At 38.4% G+C, this 22,332-nt stretch overlaps 1 protein-coding gene across 1 annotated transcript in view; it reads right to left on the bottom strand.

Annotated features, from left to right (window-relative positions):
- Positions 1–22,332, bottom strand: part of LOC105053713 (THO complex subunit 1) — a 39,741-nt gene that overhangs the window by 1,213 nt on the left and 16,196 nt on the right. The window contains exons 13-20 of the mRNA XM_010934973.4: positions 19,677–19,718; positions 18,967–19,083; positions 18,781–18,863; positions 15,934–16,000; positions 860–931; positions 609–659; positions 277–336; positions 14–163 (exon numbers count right to left, since the gene is read on the bottom strand). Of these exons, the coding sequence (XP_010933275.1) occupies positions 14–163; positions 277–336; positions 609–659; positions 860–931; positions 15,934–16,000; positions 18,781–18,863; positions 18,967–19,083; positions 19,677–19,718 (642 nt within the window). The remainder of the gene's footprint in view (positions 1–13; positions 164–276; positions 337–608; positions 660–859; positions 932–15,933; positions 16,001–18,780; positions 18,864–18,966; positions 19,084–19,676; positions 19,719–22,332) is intronic.

Here is a 22,332-nt window from a genome sequence, read left to right as displayed (position 1 = left end):
TGCCCCGAACTACCTGGTTGTCATCAGGCTGTGCTGCAGCACCTTTTACTTCTTCCTTCTTAGCTCGTTTTGTCTTCTCACTAGGTTTAGCATGAAACTTGGAACGAACATCTGGAGGTAGAAGTTCTGGAGGCACAACTCCTTCAATTCCATGATCAGTGAACTGCATTAACGACACGCATTTGCAATTTGAGTTGATAACAACAAATAGACTAATGTTGCTCCCTACTAGGAATCTAGAGCCCATCAAAAAAAAAAAAAAAGATCCAGCCATACTCGAGAAAATCCTTCCAGATCTTGTCTAGCTGAAAAACGAAGGCCTTTCCAGCAGTAAACCTGCATATCAAAAGCAACCAAAAAAATGACTTTTTTATTGAAGATCTTCCTTTGCAAGTTGTGGATACCACATCCACAAGCATACCAAGATTTTCCTTCAACGAATTTAAACAAATACATTTCCCTCTAATTAATGAATTGATCCATTAGAATCAATCCATTATTAATCCATGCTGACTGCCATTAAAATGTAGAAGGATAAATTAGCATCACATATATCTCTGTGTCAATTCTGCTAGTGGTCTCTAAGCAAGCTACTGAGCAGAACTTACACGATTATTTTTATGATGAAATTCGGCTTCAATTCCAGCAGAATCATCCATCTGCAATATTGAAACCAGGTAAAACTTGATTAAATTATGCAAAGGCAACAAAAGAAAAAACAACACAAAACTGGAGACGTCTATATGCCTCTAAATTTAGTTCAGGAATAACTGTTTACAAGGAAGTAAAAGTAAATGAACTAATCCATAAATATTAATCATATCAGTATCTTCCAAAACGATGTTGCTGAGGTACTGACATCATCTGCAAGGGGTTTCCAGTAATCGGTGACTGAGGGCATACGAACACGCTGAGGATCTGTCAGAGCATTCTGCATTTGCCATGAAAATTTGATAAGAGTACTGTAGAAGGATCATACAATTGTAAAGTCGCACCACAGTGATTAGAAAGCGACATCAAGACAAGCAATGTAACACATGAATAAGAGCCAAAATAGATGAAAGTACAACAACTAAGTTACAGGAAATCAGTGGCAGCGAGCCAGGTTATTACTCAAGGCAAGGTGATACTAGCATCCAATGGTCCATAAATATAATTATTTCTTATTTATGAAACACAACATTTCACTCAAGTTTACTGGAAAACAAAAGAAAAGTTTGCCTTATTTAAGTCAGAATGAACCTCCATGGATGACCATTTTCAATAAACAATTCTTTCACTAGAAGACCATTCACTGTAGTTTTCTACATGCGAAAGACCATTAATGCTTTTTAATGAAACCAGAAAGAGAAATATGCCGTAGTCACAGAAGTCCATATTAATCCCTTTTTCAATTAATACTAAGAAAGCATCTGATATAAAGTTGTACAGCAACAGATACTTAAATGTAATAAAGGTTGTTAGGTTAACAAAGAAAGAAAGGAGAAACAAAATGAAGATACAATAAGGAAATCTACATGGAAAGGAATCATGAAAAATAAGCAAGTGAAAGATGTGACAATAGAAAAACAACTACAAAAATACAATAACAAAATTAGAAGGAGATAGGTCATGAAGTTCAAAACTAAAGAAAGATGGAGAGATGGAGCAAATAAATAGTTTTATTTAGTGCTAGAATCCTAGGTGCTACTTTTTCTATCATCCCTTGTTTATTTTGTTGCCATAAAGCCAAAATTCAAAACAGCGTGTGCTAATTATAAACTACTATAAACTGGAGGGTGTGTTTCACCATTTTTTTTTCAAACTTAACTATATTTTTCTTCATTTCTTTCTTGTTCATTTTTTGTGTTCTTGCATATCAGCATTGAACAAATGCATTTAAAACTTTGCAGCTTTGAATGAGCCAAAGATTTCAAAATTGCATGCCACAACAGCTGCAACTTAGACAAATATATTGATGTTCATTAAGTAAGGATCTTACATATCAAATATATAGTCATTATCTATTTACAAATGTTGCGTAGTAAAGATGTATATATATTTGCAGACATGTATATATGTGTTGCAAGAATAACCAAATTCTTCGACCTTGGATATTTACCGAGCTGCCTCAGTTTTATTGGGGGTAACTTTCTCAACCTTGGTTACTTACCGAGCTTTCCCCTCGATTATTTACCGATGACTAACAATCAAAGGGCTGTCCGGCTCTAATGGAAACTTTCGGGCCATTTCCTTTATTCACACAAATGTGGGGCGACATATCCAGCAATCGTGGGTGCAATAACTATCCACGACGGGCCATCATGGGTGTAGTAACTACCCACGTTTTAGGCCCATAAATATCATAACTGTGTTCGGAAGATCAAGCGTAATGGCCTATAAACCCCCCTCTATATAAAGAGGGGAAGAGAGGACCCTCAGATAAGTTCTTTGAAGCAGAAATTCTCTCTCTCTCTCTCTCTCTCTCTCTCGATTGTTCCCTAAACTCCGGCCAATTTAAGCATCGAAGGATCCCCCGCCACACAAACTCCGACTAGTGGACATTTAGTTGCAAGTTATGGTGTCACCCTCCAGCTCGTCTTGCCAATCTCTAGCTCGGTCTCCTACCAAGCTCCCTGAAGTTTAGTGGCAACAAATTGGTGCCCAAGAAAGGGTCTGAACCTCCGGCCTTAACTCTAACCAATCAACTAGAGACACCCCGGCTTCGGCCTCGACTTTGGCCAATTGATTGGAGACACCCCAACTTTGGTTGGAACCACCAAAATACGAGCTTCGGCTCCGACGAATTGATTGGAAACACCTCGGCTCTAGCTAAAACATCCAAAATATGAGCTCCAGCCAATCGATTGGAGACACCCTACCTCCAATTGAGATCTTCAAAATACGAGCTCCGGCTTCGGCTTCGGCCAATCAACGGGAAACACCCTGACTCCGGTTGGGACCTTCAAAATATGAGCTCCAACTCTGGCTCCAACTAATCATCTACAAACACTGGCTCCGACCAAGACCTCCAAATTTCAACTACGAGGATAATGGACTGGAGACTCCCGGCCCTAATAGGAACCTCAAAAGTAACAAGCTCGAAAATATACCGACCCCAAATACAATCATCAAAAGGTACGGATACCACCTAACTGATTGTCAATAACACTTAAGTTTTTGATCCTGAAACAGGTCAATCTAAATACTTCCTTTGTCCAAGCCAAAGAAAATGGTTTGAGCTCGAAAGTGAGGGGCATATGATATGGTATGATGACACTTTTAGTTCTCCAACACCTATGCCCACGTCCTTCTATTTCTCCAATGCCTGTCCTCCAACACCCACATCCTTCTATTTCTCCAATTGTCAATTCCTTCCCATCATGCAATGCCCACGTCCATTCTATTTAAAGAAAGGGCATTTCTTGTTCATCTCAAGAGAGAAAAGAGAAGGAACATGGGGGAGAAAGTGAAGATAGAGAAGATATTCATTTCTCCAAGAATGTATAGAGAGGAGGTGATCATTCCCATAACAAAGCCTTATATTTTATTCATTGGGAATGGGATCTTTGAAGCTATTATCTCGCGGCATTCCAAGGTGTCTGATCAAGGTCCCAATGGTTGCATCAATTGCCATAGGATTCAATTACTTCTGCGCAAATGCAATTGTTATTGAGCTTGAAATGGACTGAGTGGTAGAACATAGCACAAGGTGCAGTGCCTAATGCAATAAAAATGCAAGAAGTGGTATTAAGACCATCCGGGGACAAGGCCATGTTATATAGATGCACGATTTTGGGATCTCAAGACACGCTTTGATCACATGGGCAAGCACCATTTCTTGGTGATACAGGGAGAGACAGAACAAGGAAGAGGTGGCCATGACATTATCCTCCTATCTTCAGATGGAGTTGGTCCTTGCCAACAAACTCCCCAACAGAACAATGAAAGCCGCCAACAAGAGGAAAAACAAAGGCACGTTTGAGGTTCTCAACTCCGATTCTATTGACACCTAGGTAGCCATCGCCCACAATCATGCCCTACCAATGCCCTCCTCATCAATGGCCTCGTCACCCTTGACGCCACCATTCTCAACATCTCCTTTTGCCTAGGTTGCTTCACCCCCACCAACACCAGTGTCAACTTCATCGACCTTGCCGCCTACGTCTATTGTTTCATCACCATCACAAAGCCGACCATCTCTAAATCAGCTAGATACCGACCAAATTGGAACCCAAGGCCGACCATATTCCAATTGGCTAGATACCATCCAGATCGAAATCTAAGACCGACATCTCTAGATCAGCTAGATACCGACCAAATTGAAACTCGAAGCCAACCATCTCCAAATCTGCTACATACTGACCAGATCGGAACTCGAAGCCGACCACCTCTAAATCAATCAAACATTGACCAAAACAAGATAACACCGCTCTAATCATCTATTATTTGTCTTACTGTTATTCTAAAGTCCGACCTAATTTAGACATCGGAGGGTCCGATCGGAGCCAATCCGATAAGTTTTGATATTCTTTTTGTGCACAAATCCGCGACTTTAAGGTAGATCATCTTCTGCCATTATGGATCAAACAGCACCCTCTACATCTCCAAATCCTCGACAAGATCCATCAAACCAGGCTAGATTTTGGTAGCAAAAATATGTACATTGTATACAGTGACAACTTAATGACAGAGTGGGTAGTTTCATTTCCAAGTAACACGTTGATTGCTAAATGCAATCCAAGGGGCAATGCATTGGTTCTTGCAGAACCTTAGTAGGGGCAGTGATTATGCTAGGATCTTTGGCAAAGATGATGGCAATAAATAGTGTTGTTGCCATGGTTCCAATGATAGTGTCGGCAGCAAGGATTCAGGTCCCAATGGGACGTCCTAAAGATATCGGAATAGGGTACTGTAACATCCGGCCCATTGGGCCTTAAACCCAGCCCAAAAAAAAAAAAAATGAAGAAGACTCCCGCAGGGAATTTTCTTCTCCCGACCGGCTCCTAATCGGAGTCGGAAATCTCATCAGAGAGGAGTCAAACTCCTCTCCTCCGATTCTATTTAAAGGGGAGACCCTTCTCCCTTCTTCCTACCAAAGAATCCTGGAGCGAAACGGCGAAGATCGTCGGAAATCGCTCGCAGAACCCGTCATTATGCCCACCGCAATTCCTCGCCGGAGAGGTCGCCGGAGCTCGAGGTAAGCATGTGGTTCTCTTCCTCTTTTCTCTTTCTTTCTTTCCGTGCCGGTGTGCACGCTCGTCGGTGATCGGAGTTGTCGGATTTTGTTGTGAGAGAGGTTTCGATTTTTTTTTGATTTTCGGACGCCGGTGGTCGTCGCCGGCCACCGATTTGGGACCCTTGGGATGGCGGTGCGCTCTCCTCCGGCTACCGGCCATTTCTGTGCCGGCCGATCGCCGGTCGGCCAACTGTATGAGGGGACCATTCGGTCCCCTGTTTCATTTTTTTCACCCAGGGGAGGCCACGGGAAGAAGTAGAAGAAGGAAGAAAAAAAAAGAAAAAGAAAAAGGAAAAAGAAAAAAAAAGAAAAAGAAAAAGGAAAAAGAAAAGAAAAAGAAACAAAAGGAAAAAAGAAAAGAAAAAAAGAAAAGAAAATAAATAAATAAATAAATAAATAATAAAATAAAAATGAGAGAGAGTTTCTCTCTCTTCTTTCAGTCTGAACCCTTACTTTCTCTCTCTAGAATTAGATTTTCTCTCTCTACTTTCTCTCTCTAGAATTTTCTCTCTCTAGATTGTTTCTCTCTTGATGAATTTCTCTCTCCAAAGTTATCCTTCTAAGATTAGCGTAGTGAAAGGCTTCATTTTGATGATTTTGATCGAGTTTAGGGAAGAGTCTGATTCTAAGTGAGATTTTGATTTGAGATTTGTTTAGATTTAATTTTGAATTAAAATTAATATAAAAATATAATAGGCACTGAAGAATCTCCTAGAAGTTAGTCGATCTATTCATCCAGTGCTCTGTGAAATGTAAGTAATGAACCATCTTCTCGAGATATTTCATATTTATTCTGAAAATAAATAATTATTCTCTGAAATTATGCATGATTTATGAAATTATGTTTTGAAAGAAAAGTGCTTTTGAAATATTATGGTACGTCGATTATGCACATGTTCAGTGAAAAATTATGATATATTATGATACAAAAGTGTTTTGATACAGACCAAATTTATGCTCTCAGCCTAACTATGTTTCAGTGGGCCTCACCAATGGGGATTATACGTTGGTACTCAGTGGACCCTGCCAGTGGGGGTTGTGCGCTGGTATTTAGTGGACCCTGCCAGTGGGGGTTGTGCGCTGGTATATGTGGACCCTGCCAGTGGGGATTGTGCGCTGGTATTCAGTGGACCCTGCCAATGGGGGTTAAACGTTGGTCATAGTCGAGACTGTTGAGTTACGAGTGTTTTGAATCGAATCGAATTTATGATTATATTATATGTGAATATTTGAAAAGATTGGATTTGTATAAAATCAGCATGAAATATATTTTTATGTTTATTTGCAGCATTGTTCTTGAAAATTATATAATATCTGAAATATCTAGTTGAGATATTTGTTACTTACTGGGCTGTCTAGCTCATTACCTTTCTTTCTATTTTTCAGATTCAGATAATTAATTACGAGCGTGGGAAGAAATATTGGGACAGAACTTTTAAAGGCGAGATTTAGCGTTGTCAACTTCATTGAACTTAGATCTATTATTTTATTTTTAGTAAAATTTTATTGGATGTAAGATATTTGATTTAATTACTTGAATTAAAGTTGAATAATAATTATTTGAATTTATTCTGCTGTGATGCATTGATATCGTGATGAGATGCCTTGCATGCTTATGGAGAGAGTTCTTCATAAGTATGCGACGGTTGCCGCGACCTCCTGCTCGCGATCTCGGGCCGGGGGCATGACAATTAATATGGTATCAGAGCATAAGTGGATAAATTATAACACATAGAATTAGACATAGTATGAGTGTAGGTGGGTAAACATTAGAAATATTGGGACGTTAAAATATAAGCATCATAATAAACCCATCCTAACAAATAAATAAATGAATCTAATAAGGTTTTACTACTACAAGATTATCATGCCTCCCCGTAGAATGACAAGAACTACTCAAGAAATTACAAAAGAGACATCACAACCACGGGATGGTAGCACTCTCCATCTGACCAGTGGCACCCCTCAGGAGGAGGGAGTCGTAGATCCTAATGGGAGTACTTCGAGAGCACATCAGGAATCAGATATGGCTCAGTTAATGCAGACCCTAATCAGGATGGTACAAATGCAACAACAAATACAGCAGCAAATGCTTGAACAACAGCAGATACAACGAGATACACAACAACATCAGCATCCACCACCACAACATAGAGAGCAACCAATACAACGGAACAACATTTCAGAATTTAAAAAGCTTGCTCCTCCAGCTTTCAAGGGGACTACTGAACCTTTGGAGGCTGATAACTGAATAATGGAGATGGAGAAGACCTTCGCTGTCCAAGAGTGTCTTGATGAAGAAAAGATTCGATATGCAGCTTATTTACTACAAGGAGAAGCATACAACTGTTGTCAGCGACTACAGCGCAAGTATGAACAAGACGGCGAAATACTTATCTGGAAAAGATTTCGGATTGCATTCTACGATCAGTATTTTCCTCGGAGTATAAGATCCAGAAAGAGCAAGAGTTTATTTATTTGAAGCAAAAAGGTATGAGTGTGACTGAATATGAAGTAAAATTTACAGAGTTAGCAAAATTTGCTCCGAGATTAGTGGATGGTGAGCAAGAACGTGTTCACAAGTTTGAGATGGGACTGAGAACTGAGATTCGAAAACAAGTGGTTCCATATGAATTGACAACTTATGCAGATGTGGTAAACAAAGCACTGATAATTGAAAGAGAAGTCAATGAAGAACGCATGAAAAGAGAAAGAAAGCAAAGAAAGAGAGCAAAATCAAATGATACACAAAGGCAGAATAATAAAAATATCAAAAGTTCAGCTAAGGGAGCAATAGATAATAAGACTCAACAGATTGATGGTGAGCAGTGCTCCAGATGTGGCAAAAATCATGCAAACAAGGATTGCCATTGGAATACAGGTGCTTGTTTCAAATGTGGCCAGATGAATCATAAAATTGCTAGCTGCCCGCTAAATACTGAAAATCAAGTTGGCCAAAGAACTTATGAAAGACAACATAAGGGTGGTGGACAAATTTCTAAAATTCAGAGAAGAGTTTATGCGCTTACTCAACAGAATACACAGGCTTCCAATACAATGGTGACAGGTAAAAAAAATTTCGAGGACGAAATTTATTTTTAGGAGGAAAGAATGTAACATCCGGCCCATTGGGTCTTAAACCCAGCCCAAAAAAAAAGGAAAAAAGAAAAAAAAAGAAAAAAAAGAAATAAATAAATAAATAAATAATAAAATAAAAATGAGAGAGAATTTCTCTCTCTTCTTTCAGTCTGAACCCTTACTTTCTCTCTCTAGAATTGAACTTTCTCTCTCTACTTTCTCTCTCTAGAATTTTTTCTCTCTAGATTGTCTCTCTTGATGGATTTCTCTCTCCAAAGTTATCCTTCTAAGATTAGCACAGTGAAGGCTTCATTTTGATGATTTTGATCGAGTTTAGGGAAGAGTAATTCTAAGTGAGATTTTGATTTGAGATTTGTTTAGATTTAATTTTGAATTAAAATTAATGTAAAAATATAATAGGCACTGAAGAATCTCCTAGAAGTTAGTCGATCTATTCATCCAGTGCTCTGTGAAATGTAAGTAATGAACCATCTTCTCGAGATATTTCATATTTATTCTAAAAATAAATAATTATTCTCTGAAATTATGCATGATTTATGAAATTATGTTTTGAAAGAAAAGTGCTTTTGAAATATTATGGTACGTCGATTATGCACATGTTCAGTGAAAAATTATGATATATTATGATACAAAAGTATTTTGATACAGATCGGATTTATGCTCTCAGCCTAACTATGTTTCAGTGGGCCTCACCAATGGGGATTATACGTTGGTACTCAGTGGACCCTGCCAGTGGAGGTTGTGCGCTGGTATTTAGTGGACCCTGCCAGTGGAAGTTGTGCGCTGGTATTTGTGGACCCTGCCAGTGGGGATTGTGCGCTAGTATTCAGTGGACCCTGCCAATGGGGGTTAAACGTTGGTCATAGTCGAGACTGTTGAGTTACGAGTGTTTTGAATCAAATCGGATTTATGATTATATTATATGTGAATATTTGAAAAGATTGGATTTGTATAAAATCAGCATGAAATATATTTTTATGTTTATTTGCAGCATTGTTCTTGAAAATTATATAATATCTGAAATATCTAGTTGAGATATTTGTTACTTACTGGGCTGTCTAGCTCATTACCTTTCTTTCTATTTTTCAGATTCAGATAATTAATTACGAGCGTGGGAAGAAATATTGGGACAGAACTTTTAAAGGCGAGATTTAGCGTTGTCAACTTCATTGAACTTAGATCTATTATTTTATTTTTAGTAAAATTTTATTGGATGTAAGATATTTGATTTAATTACTTGAATTAAAGTTGAATAATAATTATTTGAATTTATTCTGCTGTGATGCATTGATATCGTGATGAGATGCCTTGCATGCTTATGGAGAGAGTTCTTCATAAGTATGCGGCGGTTGCCGCGACCTCCTGCTCGCGATCTCGGGCCGGAGGCGTGATAGGTACCATCCCATGTGTCGAGACAGAACCGTCCCGCTAGCAGCCGTCCCGCTAGCATCCCAATCGGGATGCCTTGGGACATCCTTTGTCCCAAGTGTCAAGCAAGGCGAGACAGCGATTATCCCATTCCATGGAAAAAATCAGAACAGCCCCATCTCACAAGATTTAAAACCTTGGTTGGCAGTGAGAGAATAATGTTATTTTCTCTAAAGAGTCATCGAAGTATGGACATAACCAAGAAGGCAACTAGGATATACAGATAATAGAAGAAAGGTATTTCTCCATTTTGCACACAAAAATAAAAATCTTCAAGAGATAGTAACCTAATTTGATATGGCTCATGTACAACACCACTTTTGGTCAAAGTCAAATGGTAGCTTGTTTTGATATAAACAGGTTTAAAAACATACAAATAAAAAAGCCCTAGTGCCCAAGAACATGAATACACATGAAATAACCAGGTAGCCAAAACAGCAAAAGGGCAAAGAAGCATCTTTTAACTATGGAAGGAGGAAGCAAAGTTAGGCACTTGAAAAGTATATGTTTATTAAGTATAATATACCGTTCCACTTTCACTTGTTTGATTATTTTCTTTGTTATGAGAGTTTGGTGTTTGCATTTTTTTAAGAAAAATGATACATGAAGTTAAAAATTAAAAAAAGAAACTACAAAGTGATGCATAGAATACTTTGACAGAACAAATATCATTTTTCAAGTGATAATGGAAAGAATGACTTTCATTTGGTGGGATGGATGCATTCAAGATGTTGGTGGGGTTGAGCAAGCAAGTCTGGTTTTAGGCACAGCACTAGAGTACATGAACCCAATTACTAGGAGCAACTAAGGACACTGAATTGGAACACTCATATGATTTGTTCAGAACATGTGCTCCAAAATGAAGCTTGAAAGCTAAGGAGATCTGGTAGGAAGAAATGTAAGATAGGATGACCCAAGAGAGAAAAGAGAGAGAGAAGTTAGAAGTTGGTCATTGGTACTCGAAGCTGCTAGCCTATTACTGAGACTAAGGTTTGCCATACCAGTGTATATTGTGCCATACCAGGAATACCGTATTGGTACAGAACCGAAACTAAGCATAAGGGGCATAACGAGTCTTGGTGCGCCAAACCAACCACTATATCGGGCACACCGACATTGCACCAGCATGGTACATGGTACGAAGATGGCAAATCAGTCTGAGACCATTGTTGCTACCTCCTGCAAAATCATCAGCCACCAGTGAGAGAGGAGGTTCTATGTTGGTCAATCGTGCAACTGGCTACTGATCTACCATCGAGACCTTTGGTGCTACCTGCTGCAAATGACATCCCCTACCAATATTTGCTTGTGTATACTTGAGAGAGGCTATAACTTGTCTTTGACCCTTGCCAGTTGCCAATGCACATACACTGCACCGGCCCCTTTCTTTGGGGTCTATACATAACATGATTGGAAACAAATGGGGAAAGGGAAAAAGGAAAAACTGAGGCATTTAATGAGCTTCATAAAACCACCTTTCCATTCCAGAATATTGAATCATATCATTTTTTTATCTTGTAGGATGAAACTATAAACTAAAAAAAGCAGGGTTTCCTAATAAATGTCCTCAAATTGAGTTTGCGATTATAAACCAAAATGATCTTGACTTGAGAGACTACCAGGAATTCACTAAGAACTAGTTTTGAATTCGTTTTGTTCCCATGTCTTCTAAAATGAATATCTATAACATTCTTATTTTATGACTATGTTTGTAGTTTCCTGCATCGAGGTCATTTCTCAACCATTTTTTCTCATTTCCCACTTATGTATTGTTTCGAGGGTTTTGCCTTATGGCGGCCATGAAGAGTCACTGGCAGTCATGCAAAAACAAGTTGAGCTTTCTTAACTCAGACTTGGCTCCATGGTCAAACCCATTTCGGAAGGGAAAAGGTCAAATGCTTGTACACATAAAAGATAAGGCAATCCTAAGAATGCTAAATAAGTCAAACAAAGTGAAGTAGTAGAAAGTGCTATTAGACTAGGAAACACTAAGCACTAAAAAAAAAAATCCAATTCAGGAAAAAAAGAATCATATGCCATCCCACAGGACAAAATAGTATAAGCCCCAGGAGATAAGCTGCGAATTTATAAGTCATCAACTTGTGAACCAAGGAAATACTAGTTTTTTTTTTTTCCTTTATTCCATTTTCCCATTCTACAAAACAACAGATCTTCCAAAATGCATGTCCAGAGAAAAACATAACAAAATGGTTCCAGACAACAATTAAATGAAAACCTGTAATAAGCATTAATTGGCAATTCAAATCAGGTTTCAAGTAGTGTTCTATGCAAAAAGAAAAATAAGACTTCTGAGTTCTAACAAGTACTAATATACTCAAACTTAAATCAGCAATCCAAAAATAACCATTAGACCCTGTTTTGCAGGATAAGTCCAAATAACTGGTGGAATAAGGACCAGGATAAGTCCAAATAACTGGTGGAATAAGTCCTTATTCCACCAAACAGCCTTACCTTGTCAGGGATAAGCATATTCTGGTTAAACCAAGTTATCCCTGTTGAATAGGTTAAGTTTATTATATTGAGCAGGGTGATATAAAGTTAACCCTGGATTTGGCTTAACTGTATCCCCTCCTCTTTACTTTATTGCTCTATCTGGCTGCTGTTTTCTATTCTGCCCCTTCTACTTTATTCCAGTCCTGCAACCAAACAACATTTAGCACTATTCTGGCTATCATTACAGAAAGAATAGGATCTGCAGTAACCAAATAGAATTTTGACTAATTCCTTTAATCTTGGAGGGGTCTCCAAGAATAGGGAACTCTATCCCCTACATTTTTTTATCCCCGCAACCAAAGAGGGTCTCACTATTTTCACTGATCCAGTGACTTTGCCTGATGTCAATTTAATGATAAATGACCAAGACCTTCAACCTTCCAAGAAGTCAGGCATTGCTTCTAGTTGATCCTCACTGCTTCATGGAATGCCTTCCCCTCTTAAGCCAACAGGCAAAAGTCCTCTCACTAACAGGTTCTCAATTCATTAAGCAGAACTTTCAGACAAGCCAGGGAACATTTATTTTATCTTCAGTCAAAATAGATGTCCAAATTACATGGCAAGTGACATCCTGCAATACGAATGTGCCCCTCATCAGTCTCTTTCATTGCCATAACCAATAATTTACAATTCTCTTGCAAGTGAATAATCTCTTCTACAAGGTCCAAACCCCTTCATAAGACATCTCTCTTACATGGGACTAACAAAAGGCATGAAGAATGTCTTGCTCTGTCAAGTGCTTTGATGCAGTTACTGAACCAACTTTTATTAAATAACAAGCAGCAATTACTCTACTTCTGTTTGAACATTTGTCAAAAGGATATAAGTCCCACTGGAACAGTATGCGAGCCAATATGACAACAGGTGCTGTTCCTTGTGCTGAACCACATGTGGTGATGCAAGACAACTTGGGAATGGCTTGCTCATGCGCTGATGGACCTAACAAAAGGAAGTTAAAGAGTTTTGCCCCCGACTTTCGTGTTTGCTATCCTATCAAAGAACACAGGGCATAAGTGAACAATTTTGTGTATTGATGGAAAGAGGGAAGCTTTTTAGTCCCCCTTAGGGCTTAGGTAATAGGGTTTTGTGTCATGAAGAACTTTCTTAGGGTTTTAGGATTAGGGTAGAAGGTTTGTTATCAATCTAAAATATAATTTCAGGATATAGTTCAGATTTCAGCAGACAAAAAGAGAGGAATAGATGAAGAAATGGTAGAAGAGACAAAAAATTAGAGATGGGAGAGAGGAAATGAAGACAAAAGAGAGGGAGAGAGGCGATGATGATGATAGCACCTTTTCCTCAATCCTAAGTTCAAATCAAAATACAGCTCAAGTCTATCTATCTTTCCCAATGTAAACATAGCCAACCCCAACTTAAGGAGCAGGCAACCAAACATATTAAAAAAATCAAGTAACATGAGGCCCAATTAACATGTATGCCGAGAAGCTTTACAGCCAAATGCACGCCAAGAAGCTTTACAGCCAAATAGTCCAAGTTACTCAAGGGCAACATAACCTAAGGGCCATGAGTAATAGAATATTAAACAAATACAAGCACAATACATAAACAAATTTGGATCATCTGATAGTTTGGTATTGCATCGTGCTCCATTGGAGCACCAAATAATTGGATAAGGGATTGAATCGTCAAGATGTAAATTATGCTACAAGAACCAAGTCCTTAACTTCATCATGTCGCCCATGCCCACACAAAAAATATTAAAATCGATCGAAAAGCAGACATGGATCAACATGTGTCAGCACTTGAAATCAAAATTCACCATTGCCCTAGGTTGCCTTATAAATTCTGTTATCATTCGTGTCTAGTTGGTTTAGAAGTCCTATTTCCACTTCTTCATAATCCCCGCATCTACCACTGTAACTTAGAAATCAACTTTCCCTGTATACATTCAGATGTCCGTATATCTATTCTCCATGGTACCCACTGTGTACTGACATCACCATACTGTTTCAACAAGAGAACAGTACCCAGGACATCTCGACCTCCTGGTTGGTACCAACCAGAGGATGGCTGTGTCCAAAACTTGGGACAGCAAGTGTTTTGATACATTCTTTCATTTCCACTCTTCATTCTTATTGTTAAGAGTCTTTCAGTCCACCCCTACCCATCCTGATGTCATATTGACCTGGGCCACAATGGGACCAGGACTTTAATTCTTACTCCACATCATATTCAATGATCCCCATACATATTCTAATCTTTCCCTACTGAACATATTTACCAAGATGGCTTACATGAATTGACTACCTAGCAACCTATGATACATGCTTTCAAATATAAGATGAACTACTTTCAAATGGAAGCACCACATACCAATTACCTGGTAATATATTTTATTCACTAGAGAAATCCAAGTTGAACACTAGGAGGAAAAACCAGAAAACAAAAATTTTTCTATCATAAAGTAGTTCTGACCATGCCTAAATTTTCTTACTCAAGACTACACAACATACTACTTCAATAAAATTAGATCTGAAGCCCATTGAACTCTAACATTTTGGATATCCGATATCCCAACATGTAGATTCTCTCTTAGACATTGGAGCATTATAGGACACAAAAAAGAATCTTGTAAATTGCAAAATAAAGAATCTGATCTAGCATTTGCTTTGAAATAAATCTGCACCATTTAAAGGGTTGATATTAGATCTACGAGTCATAGAATGTTCTCCATTGGTCCTTAAAGCCAATCTTGCATAAATGGGACAAGGCTTAATGGTCATAGTAATGACATTTAATATCGCATGATTTAGCTTGCTTGTGTGGGGGAGTGTCCAATCAAAATGGAAACAACATGACAGATCATGATCATCCCTAAAAAGGCCCGGGTTGTAGTGTCTCATAGTCTACATGGGCTATGGGCTGAGTCTACTCTGATATTATACGTAACGACATAGATACTTCCCTATAAGGTTCGCTATCTTGGTACCGAATCCTGTACCAATATCATCCTACTATAATACCGATACACGGTATGGTACGAGACAGCAAGGTATATCGATTATCCGTATGGTACAAGACTACTAATTTAGTACTATATGGTATGGTACGTCCACTATGATATGATATCGACCGATACCACAAACTTTACTCTCCTTGAAAAGGCTAGCTAGAAATTATCATTTTGGTTCCTTGGACCTCTTTAAATACCCAAGACCTCCCTAACACAACCGATCTTAGACTAAATACATGCACGGGTTCTCACACATTGCCCTTATGACCCTCCTACTCATCATCATAACATTTGCAAAAAGTAAATAAACACAACACACATTAACTTAACTTCTCAACCTGACATCAATCCTCTGATGTCTTTATTTAGGCTCATAAATGGAAATATAGCATTTTGCAGAACTAGAAACAAAAGTAAAATGATTCTACTTAAAGAAAATTAATCAAATCCTTCCAGATTTTTCTTGTGATGATTATCTATGTAAAACAAACAAGTCCACTCCACATGAAAATATATAGAAATTGTTAGCATTCCAGCAATCAGGTTCCGTTATCTTTCATTAAAACTAGAAAAGAATTAGAAAACAACATACTGCTCAGGTATTATACAAAAGTAAATATCTTCCATAAATTAAATTGCTGTTCGTAAGGTTACATTGCTCACTGGAAGAGCCAAATAACAGATGAAAAGTATTACATACAGGATTTTGATCTGCCCATTTCCATAATTGCGATAGCTCCTTGTTTCCCAGTCTCCACCTTGGCTTACTACAAAATGAAAATAGATGATATGAATCAGTCTGGGATGTAGCAACTTTTGTATTCGAAGGATATATAGCAGTGGAACAACTTTAAACAACCTTATGAATAGATATTGACATTTAATCTGCATTTTGGGTTCATTGACATGCCATACTATTAGCAACAATGCAATTTATAAGGTGTCTTTGCCCCTGCAAGAACTTTTAAGTATTTTTTTATGCTTATTTTGCTATAAAAATGCAAATACGATGTATCAGGAGAAATTAGCAAACCTGTATATCTACCAAAAGCAAAATTTTCAAGGACAAGAGAATAATTATTTGAGGTCACATCTACATATACAAAGAATTTTGTCCAAAGGTCAGTACCATCTATGCATCTATCAGATGTTTGATGGAACTCATGGAAGTATGTCACTTCATGGAAGATCAAATGTGGTGGAACAAAGATGCACATGGGAGTCCCTTTCCTACCAAATGAAGGATGCTTGAGGATGCCAATGGTGCACAAGAGAATAAGAAATATTAGTACTGGGTCAAAAGAGATGCATGGTTGGCTATGATATAAACATGTACAATACCATGTAGGTAAGTGAGAAGGGTCCCTTCTAGGGTGAGAGAATAACAGGGATGGCTATATGTATATCATTAAACAATTGATCTTTTGCAAATGTTTTGTCTTCACAGAGACCTTCAATCATAAAAATAGAGTAAATCAAACCACTTGTATAATAGCAAACCTGACAATTAAAATCCACATCTGCATGAATATCATCAGATAGTGACAGAATACAACTCAAACATTTGTAGAGCATAGTGAAGGCAGTAGACTAGCAGTTTTAAGCACCATTGATCAAGTTATAAGGATCCTACGCAACCTTGGGTTACGATCCTTTTCCAACCATAGATGAATGAAATAATTGCACCTCTCCATTCTCTATGAAGCTGTTCTCTAGTTTGGGGAATCATATAACATTTGAAGTATCAATAAAATGGATTGAAAGAAAAGCCAACATCTTATGTTTGTCAAACATAGATGATATATTTTGGGCTCCTGTAAATAATATTTACTCAAACATTTCAGATTAAGATTCACCATCTCAGTACCGGACCCCATACCAGTACCATCCTATTACGATGTCGGTATGTGATCTAATATGATACGATAGTGTCAGTAAGAAACGGTACACCGTACCGATACGATATGGTATGCCCCATACCGAATGGTATGGCAAACCTCGTTTTTGATTATTATACTGCTGCTATTACAAATTTGGTACCGGCATACATTACCATTGTTAAATCAAGGGTTTCTAATAATAAACGGACACACTTGCATTGATTTGTTGGGAAAAGTACTATTAACACTCGAGAGTTGAGCAAAGAGGGCTTTCCACATATACATCACTGCAATCTTCCATATTTGCATAGTAATCTCCAAGAACTCCGTATTTGCAAATTAATCCCTATAAACTACTCCATTTATGCATACCGATCCTTCTACTTGTGTTAACCAAATGTTGGTTAAGGGTCACTACAGTTGGGGAATGGTGCAAAAGCCCTTGGAGAGGGCTGAAGTGAAGAGGGAAGAGGGACCTAACTGTTCCTTAGTGTCAAGGAACCATCTCCGTACTGAACCATCTCCGCCACCACTGTCTCTACTTATTAGTTCTCCATAGAGGATAAAGGAGAGGGCTTCTTGTTGCTTCTTGCGAATAACCCCACAAGGTCTTCACCGCTGCCTGTGTCATGATTTTCCTCGCCTCCTAATTGTCTTCACTTCTGCCACTATGTTTGTTGATGGTTAAGGAGAAGGCTTCACACTTGATGGGAAGAGGCTCCAGTGAAGGGAGAGGAGGGAATGAGAAGTTTCAAGGAGGAAAAGAAGAGAAGATGGGAAGAAGAGAAAAGGGGAGGTGAAGACGGGGGGAGGGTTGCCAGTATCCTGCCTTGAAAGAAGGTGGCCCTTGCTTGGGCTGTTCACCAGCAGGATTAGAGGGAAGCGGCTAGGGTGGAGGGGTGAAGGCATTTATTGGTTAAGAGCTACGGGCAAACTCATTCAAAAACTGGGTATGGTTAGAAAAACATCAGCAAGGAATAAACATGGGATATATCATTCATATCTAGTTAAGCAAACACAAGAGACCCCAAAGCAGTAAGTTAAATGATTGCAGAGATAAGGATGCAAATGCAATTATGGAGTTCCCAAGAATTAATACACAAATATGGAAGATAATAAGGATGAGAAGGCAATAGAAAAAAAAAAAAGACCCATTACAGAAGAAGGCAGATGATATGACTAACTAGCTTGTCAGAACAATGTGAGATCTCATGGGAAATTTTTTGAAGATCATGCTGACAAAATTTTGCATATTTAAATTCAAATAAATAAATATTAATCATGTAACAATAATGATTATAAATAGATAGATAAAATTTTAAGAAAAAATAGATAAGGAAAAATTTGCAAATGTCGCAGGCCGTGTGGTGGGGTGTGGTTTGAGGGTGGGGGGATTAAATGTTTGAAGAAAAATCTTTGAGATAGTATCCAATACTCCTTTGGAATTTACCATGTAGTTCTAGTCTTCAAGAATTCTAATGTAGTTAAGTTAAGCAATATTATCCCAAAGATAATTGCAAGAAAAAGAAGTAAATATAATTAGATGAGATAAGCATTAGAGTGAGAAAGAAAACAACCAAACATAAAGCATCATTTACGTTCATGGATAAACATAGAAACTTCTTTCATGCATGATAGAAAAGCATGCTAACTAAAAACACATGTACCGTTTTTTTGTTCCATCTTGACCTGTCTTTTTCTCAATTGCCTGTTTTTCAAATGCCGGACAACCATCTCGTTTCCACCAAACCTTCAAATAAATAGACCCAGGTCAAGAACAACTCACCTCTGAAAAGAAAGCAATCATTTTATAATAGACAGAAAATAAAATAAGTTCAAGACATAATGCTCACCCAATTCTTTTCCCGCTCTAATATATGTTCTATGCTTTCAAGAAACTCCTTCCCTTTTGGTGGAATAATCTCTAGAAGTTTCTTGACACGCTCTTCACAAGCTTTAATTTCTTCTTTCTGGATCAATAAGAAATAAGCTAACATTGGTGATAAAGTATGGTTAAAAAAATAACAAAAGAAGAGGTGGTTCAAGCTTTCTCTGAAATATGACCTCGAAGCATTTATCAGCTGCATATGTACTTAGACATGCAGGTAAACGTGTAAAAGTCATATTACAAGGAACTGCATGATGCAAAGTCCAGTACAAGGATTACCATAAAATTTACTGAGCCACAAAGTACAGTGTGCAATGTATATGATCACAAAGTACATTACACATTCTTTATATTACATGGGGAGAAAAAATCAAACATGTTAATCTTATGAGTGAAACAACAATGCACACAATATCACATTCAAGCATCCATTTGGAAGGTACATCCACATTTCAGTAAGATACTCTTAAGTGGGAAGCATAGGTCTATGCATTTTAGAAATGGAAAACAAGCCAACACAAATGGATAAATACAAGAGGAGGAAGATACATTAATTGGAAAGGTGTGAAGCCTTCTGAACGTAAGAAACACGGAGATTCAAATTTATGATATCCTATCTACAAAATAAAATGAAAAACAAAACACTGAAGGACTTCAAGTTACACAGGTACTTACCATGCTTTCTAGGGGGCCGTCTTTGTCATTCTTCCCAGGTGCCTATATAGAAAGAAATATTAAACACATCAGTGTACTGAGTAAGACAATAATATCTGAACTATAAACTCAAAGAATAATTAGCAAACTTTATACCATCTCATTAATGCTGGTTATGTCCTAAGGCAATCAAATTAAAGAAAGATATAATTACAGCATCATGATGTGACAACCATGCTTTATATAAATCTATAATACCTTTAGAATACTGGATAGTTAACTCTTGCGTACCAACTTCAGATATAACAATATATTGTTGGCTAAAATCAGCTTGAAGGTGTATAGTATCTAGAAAGAAGAATATAAGATCTCTGAGCACTGCTTTGTAGCCTAGCTACAAGAAGCAAGTACCCGTTGAATTAATAGATTAAAGTAAAGAAGGAACTTCAAGAAATTTGGCCTAATACATATGCACATACACATAAAAGAGGCAGTGACCAGGTTTTATAAGAAAAAGATGTGCCTAGCTAAGATAGCTACATCAATGAGGATGTGTCTTAAAATGAGGAACATTAGATACAATATGACAACAATAGAGCCAGTTACTGGAGATAATTAAAATACCAAAAAAGCGAACTTCAGATGAATTTGCAATACATAGACACAGTTTAAATGGCCAAGCTTTAGGTCTATGTAATACTAAAATCTGATCCAAACAAGAAAAAATAAAACAAATTCAACAAGGAGACAAGATCCAACCATAACTCTAAACTGACTACCAATCAGCTGGAGTACAGGTTCAGGTTTATTCATCAAACACTACCCCATTATACCATATGCGTGTTTATCCAACAAATTTGTTTTTAATGAACTGATTATTTTTTTATAGGAGAAAAAGAGATGGTCAATGGTGAGATTTCGAGGACATAGTGTTCAAAGGTTATTCTGTTAGTCTATAGACCCATGGACAAGCTCACTGCTGTATCCTAATTTTGTTTAGTTCTGATCCTTTGAACCCTAATCCTGGTCAAGGGATGCCAAACAAACTGGAAATGGGCAGTTGGGCTGCACCAACGTGAGCCGGCACCAACTCAGGTTGGTTTGACTGTGTGGATCGTTTCGGGCTATAAAAGATGCCCGATCAGTCCCAAAAGGTTCAAGATGTCTCTTCTCTCACCCACTCTCTGCTAGCAAGGGTCAAGACTCTCTCTCTCTCTCTCTCTACCTACCACCATGGAGATCCCGGTCACCTTGCCAGACCCTGCTGCTCTCTTTGCTCATGGGGGTTAGGTGGTAGGAGAACCTCACTGGCTTACTGGTCACCAAGCTTGTGCCAAAGCCACCACAGATCACCATTGCTTACCCAACACCAGAGCAGAATACCCTCCTCTTCTCCTTCTTGTGACCAAGCCCATCACCCTCCACCACCTTGCTAGACTTGGCTCCACCGATGATCGAGCCATTGAGCCCTCTTCCACCTCTCCTCCCACTTGATCCCCTTCCCCCCCTCTCTTCTTCCCTACTCTGCTGAGCCACAAGGTTGGTGGCTAGGACAACGCCAACCCCACCCCCCCACCCAACAAATCCCTCTCTCTCACCAACCCCCCTTCAACTCCACTGGAGGCGGCTGTAACGTGGTGAATTTGCCTCCATCTTTCCTCTCTCTCCCCTTCCCTCTTCTTCCTCTTTCCTCCTCTCCCTCTCCCTCCATCCCTCTCTCTCCCTTCCTCCCTTTCCCTGTCCTGCTTCCCCTCCCTCTCCCCATTTCAATACATTCCAGCACGGTATGATACAGACATGCACCATACCGGTAGCTGACTAGTATGTATCATGATACTGGTTCAGCAAACCTTCATCCTAGTTATTTTAGGCAAAGGTGAGTTTAAGAGAAGGAAATGAGTACTTTGGGAATGTGAAAGGTTTCTTATGTAAGAGATTTTAGGCATGCTTTTATAGTTTTCAGTGTGAACTTTGTATTGGGTTCACTAAAAATCATGCTTCATGTAATAATCAAAATCCTCACCCCAAAAGGGCTTGCCAAAAGTTCAAGATTAGGGTCCTTGACCTTGCTTAAGTACCCAAGGCCTCCCCTATACACACCAAATATGGAACTAAATACACATTGCGTGGTTCTCAAATGCTCTCCCTTTTAAGCCCTAGCATTCTTGCCAAGCAAAAAATCCACTTACAAACACCATAACCAACTCATGGTCAGACCCAAGAGAGCCCGTGACCTTGAGCTAGGTTGGCTCATGCCATTTGTAACCTAGAATCTCACCTTAAATGTGTTTGACAAAAGGTTATCAAATAAGGTCCTTGGCCTTGCTTAAATATCTAAGATATCCCCAACACATGCCTGATATGGAACTAAGACACCCATGCATGCCCTCAAACTTCAAGAACCATGTGAGACAAATGATGGGAAGTTGGTGGGCTGCCTCTTTAATGATAGAACAATTTAGGGTAAATTCAGCCTGAAAGAGCATATAAAGTTCGATGTGAAATACAATTATTCCATCCAAATTATAAATTTCAATTATGGTGGACTTAAATGAGGGTCACAGAAGGGTGCAAATCAAAGCATGGGATCCTTCTAATCTTTAAAAATTTCTTATTGCAGATTCATAACCAAACACCATATTCATACCCATTTCTAAGCAACAAATGCTGATACTTT

This window comes from Elaeis guineensis, chromosome 11 (genome assembly GCF_000442705.2).
Source record: "Elaeis guineensis isolate ETL-2024a chromosome 11, EG11, whole genome shotgun sequence".
NCBI classification, from domain to species: domain Eukaryota; kingdom Viridiplantae; phylum Streptophyta; class Magnoliopsida; order Arecales; family Arecaceae; genus Elaeis; species Elaeis guineensis.
This window is presented reverse-complemented; position numbering and strand designations above follow the sequence as displayed.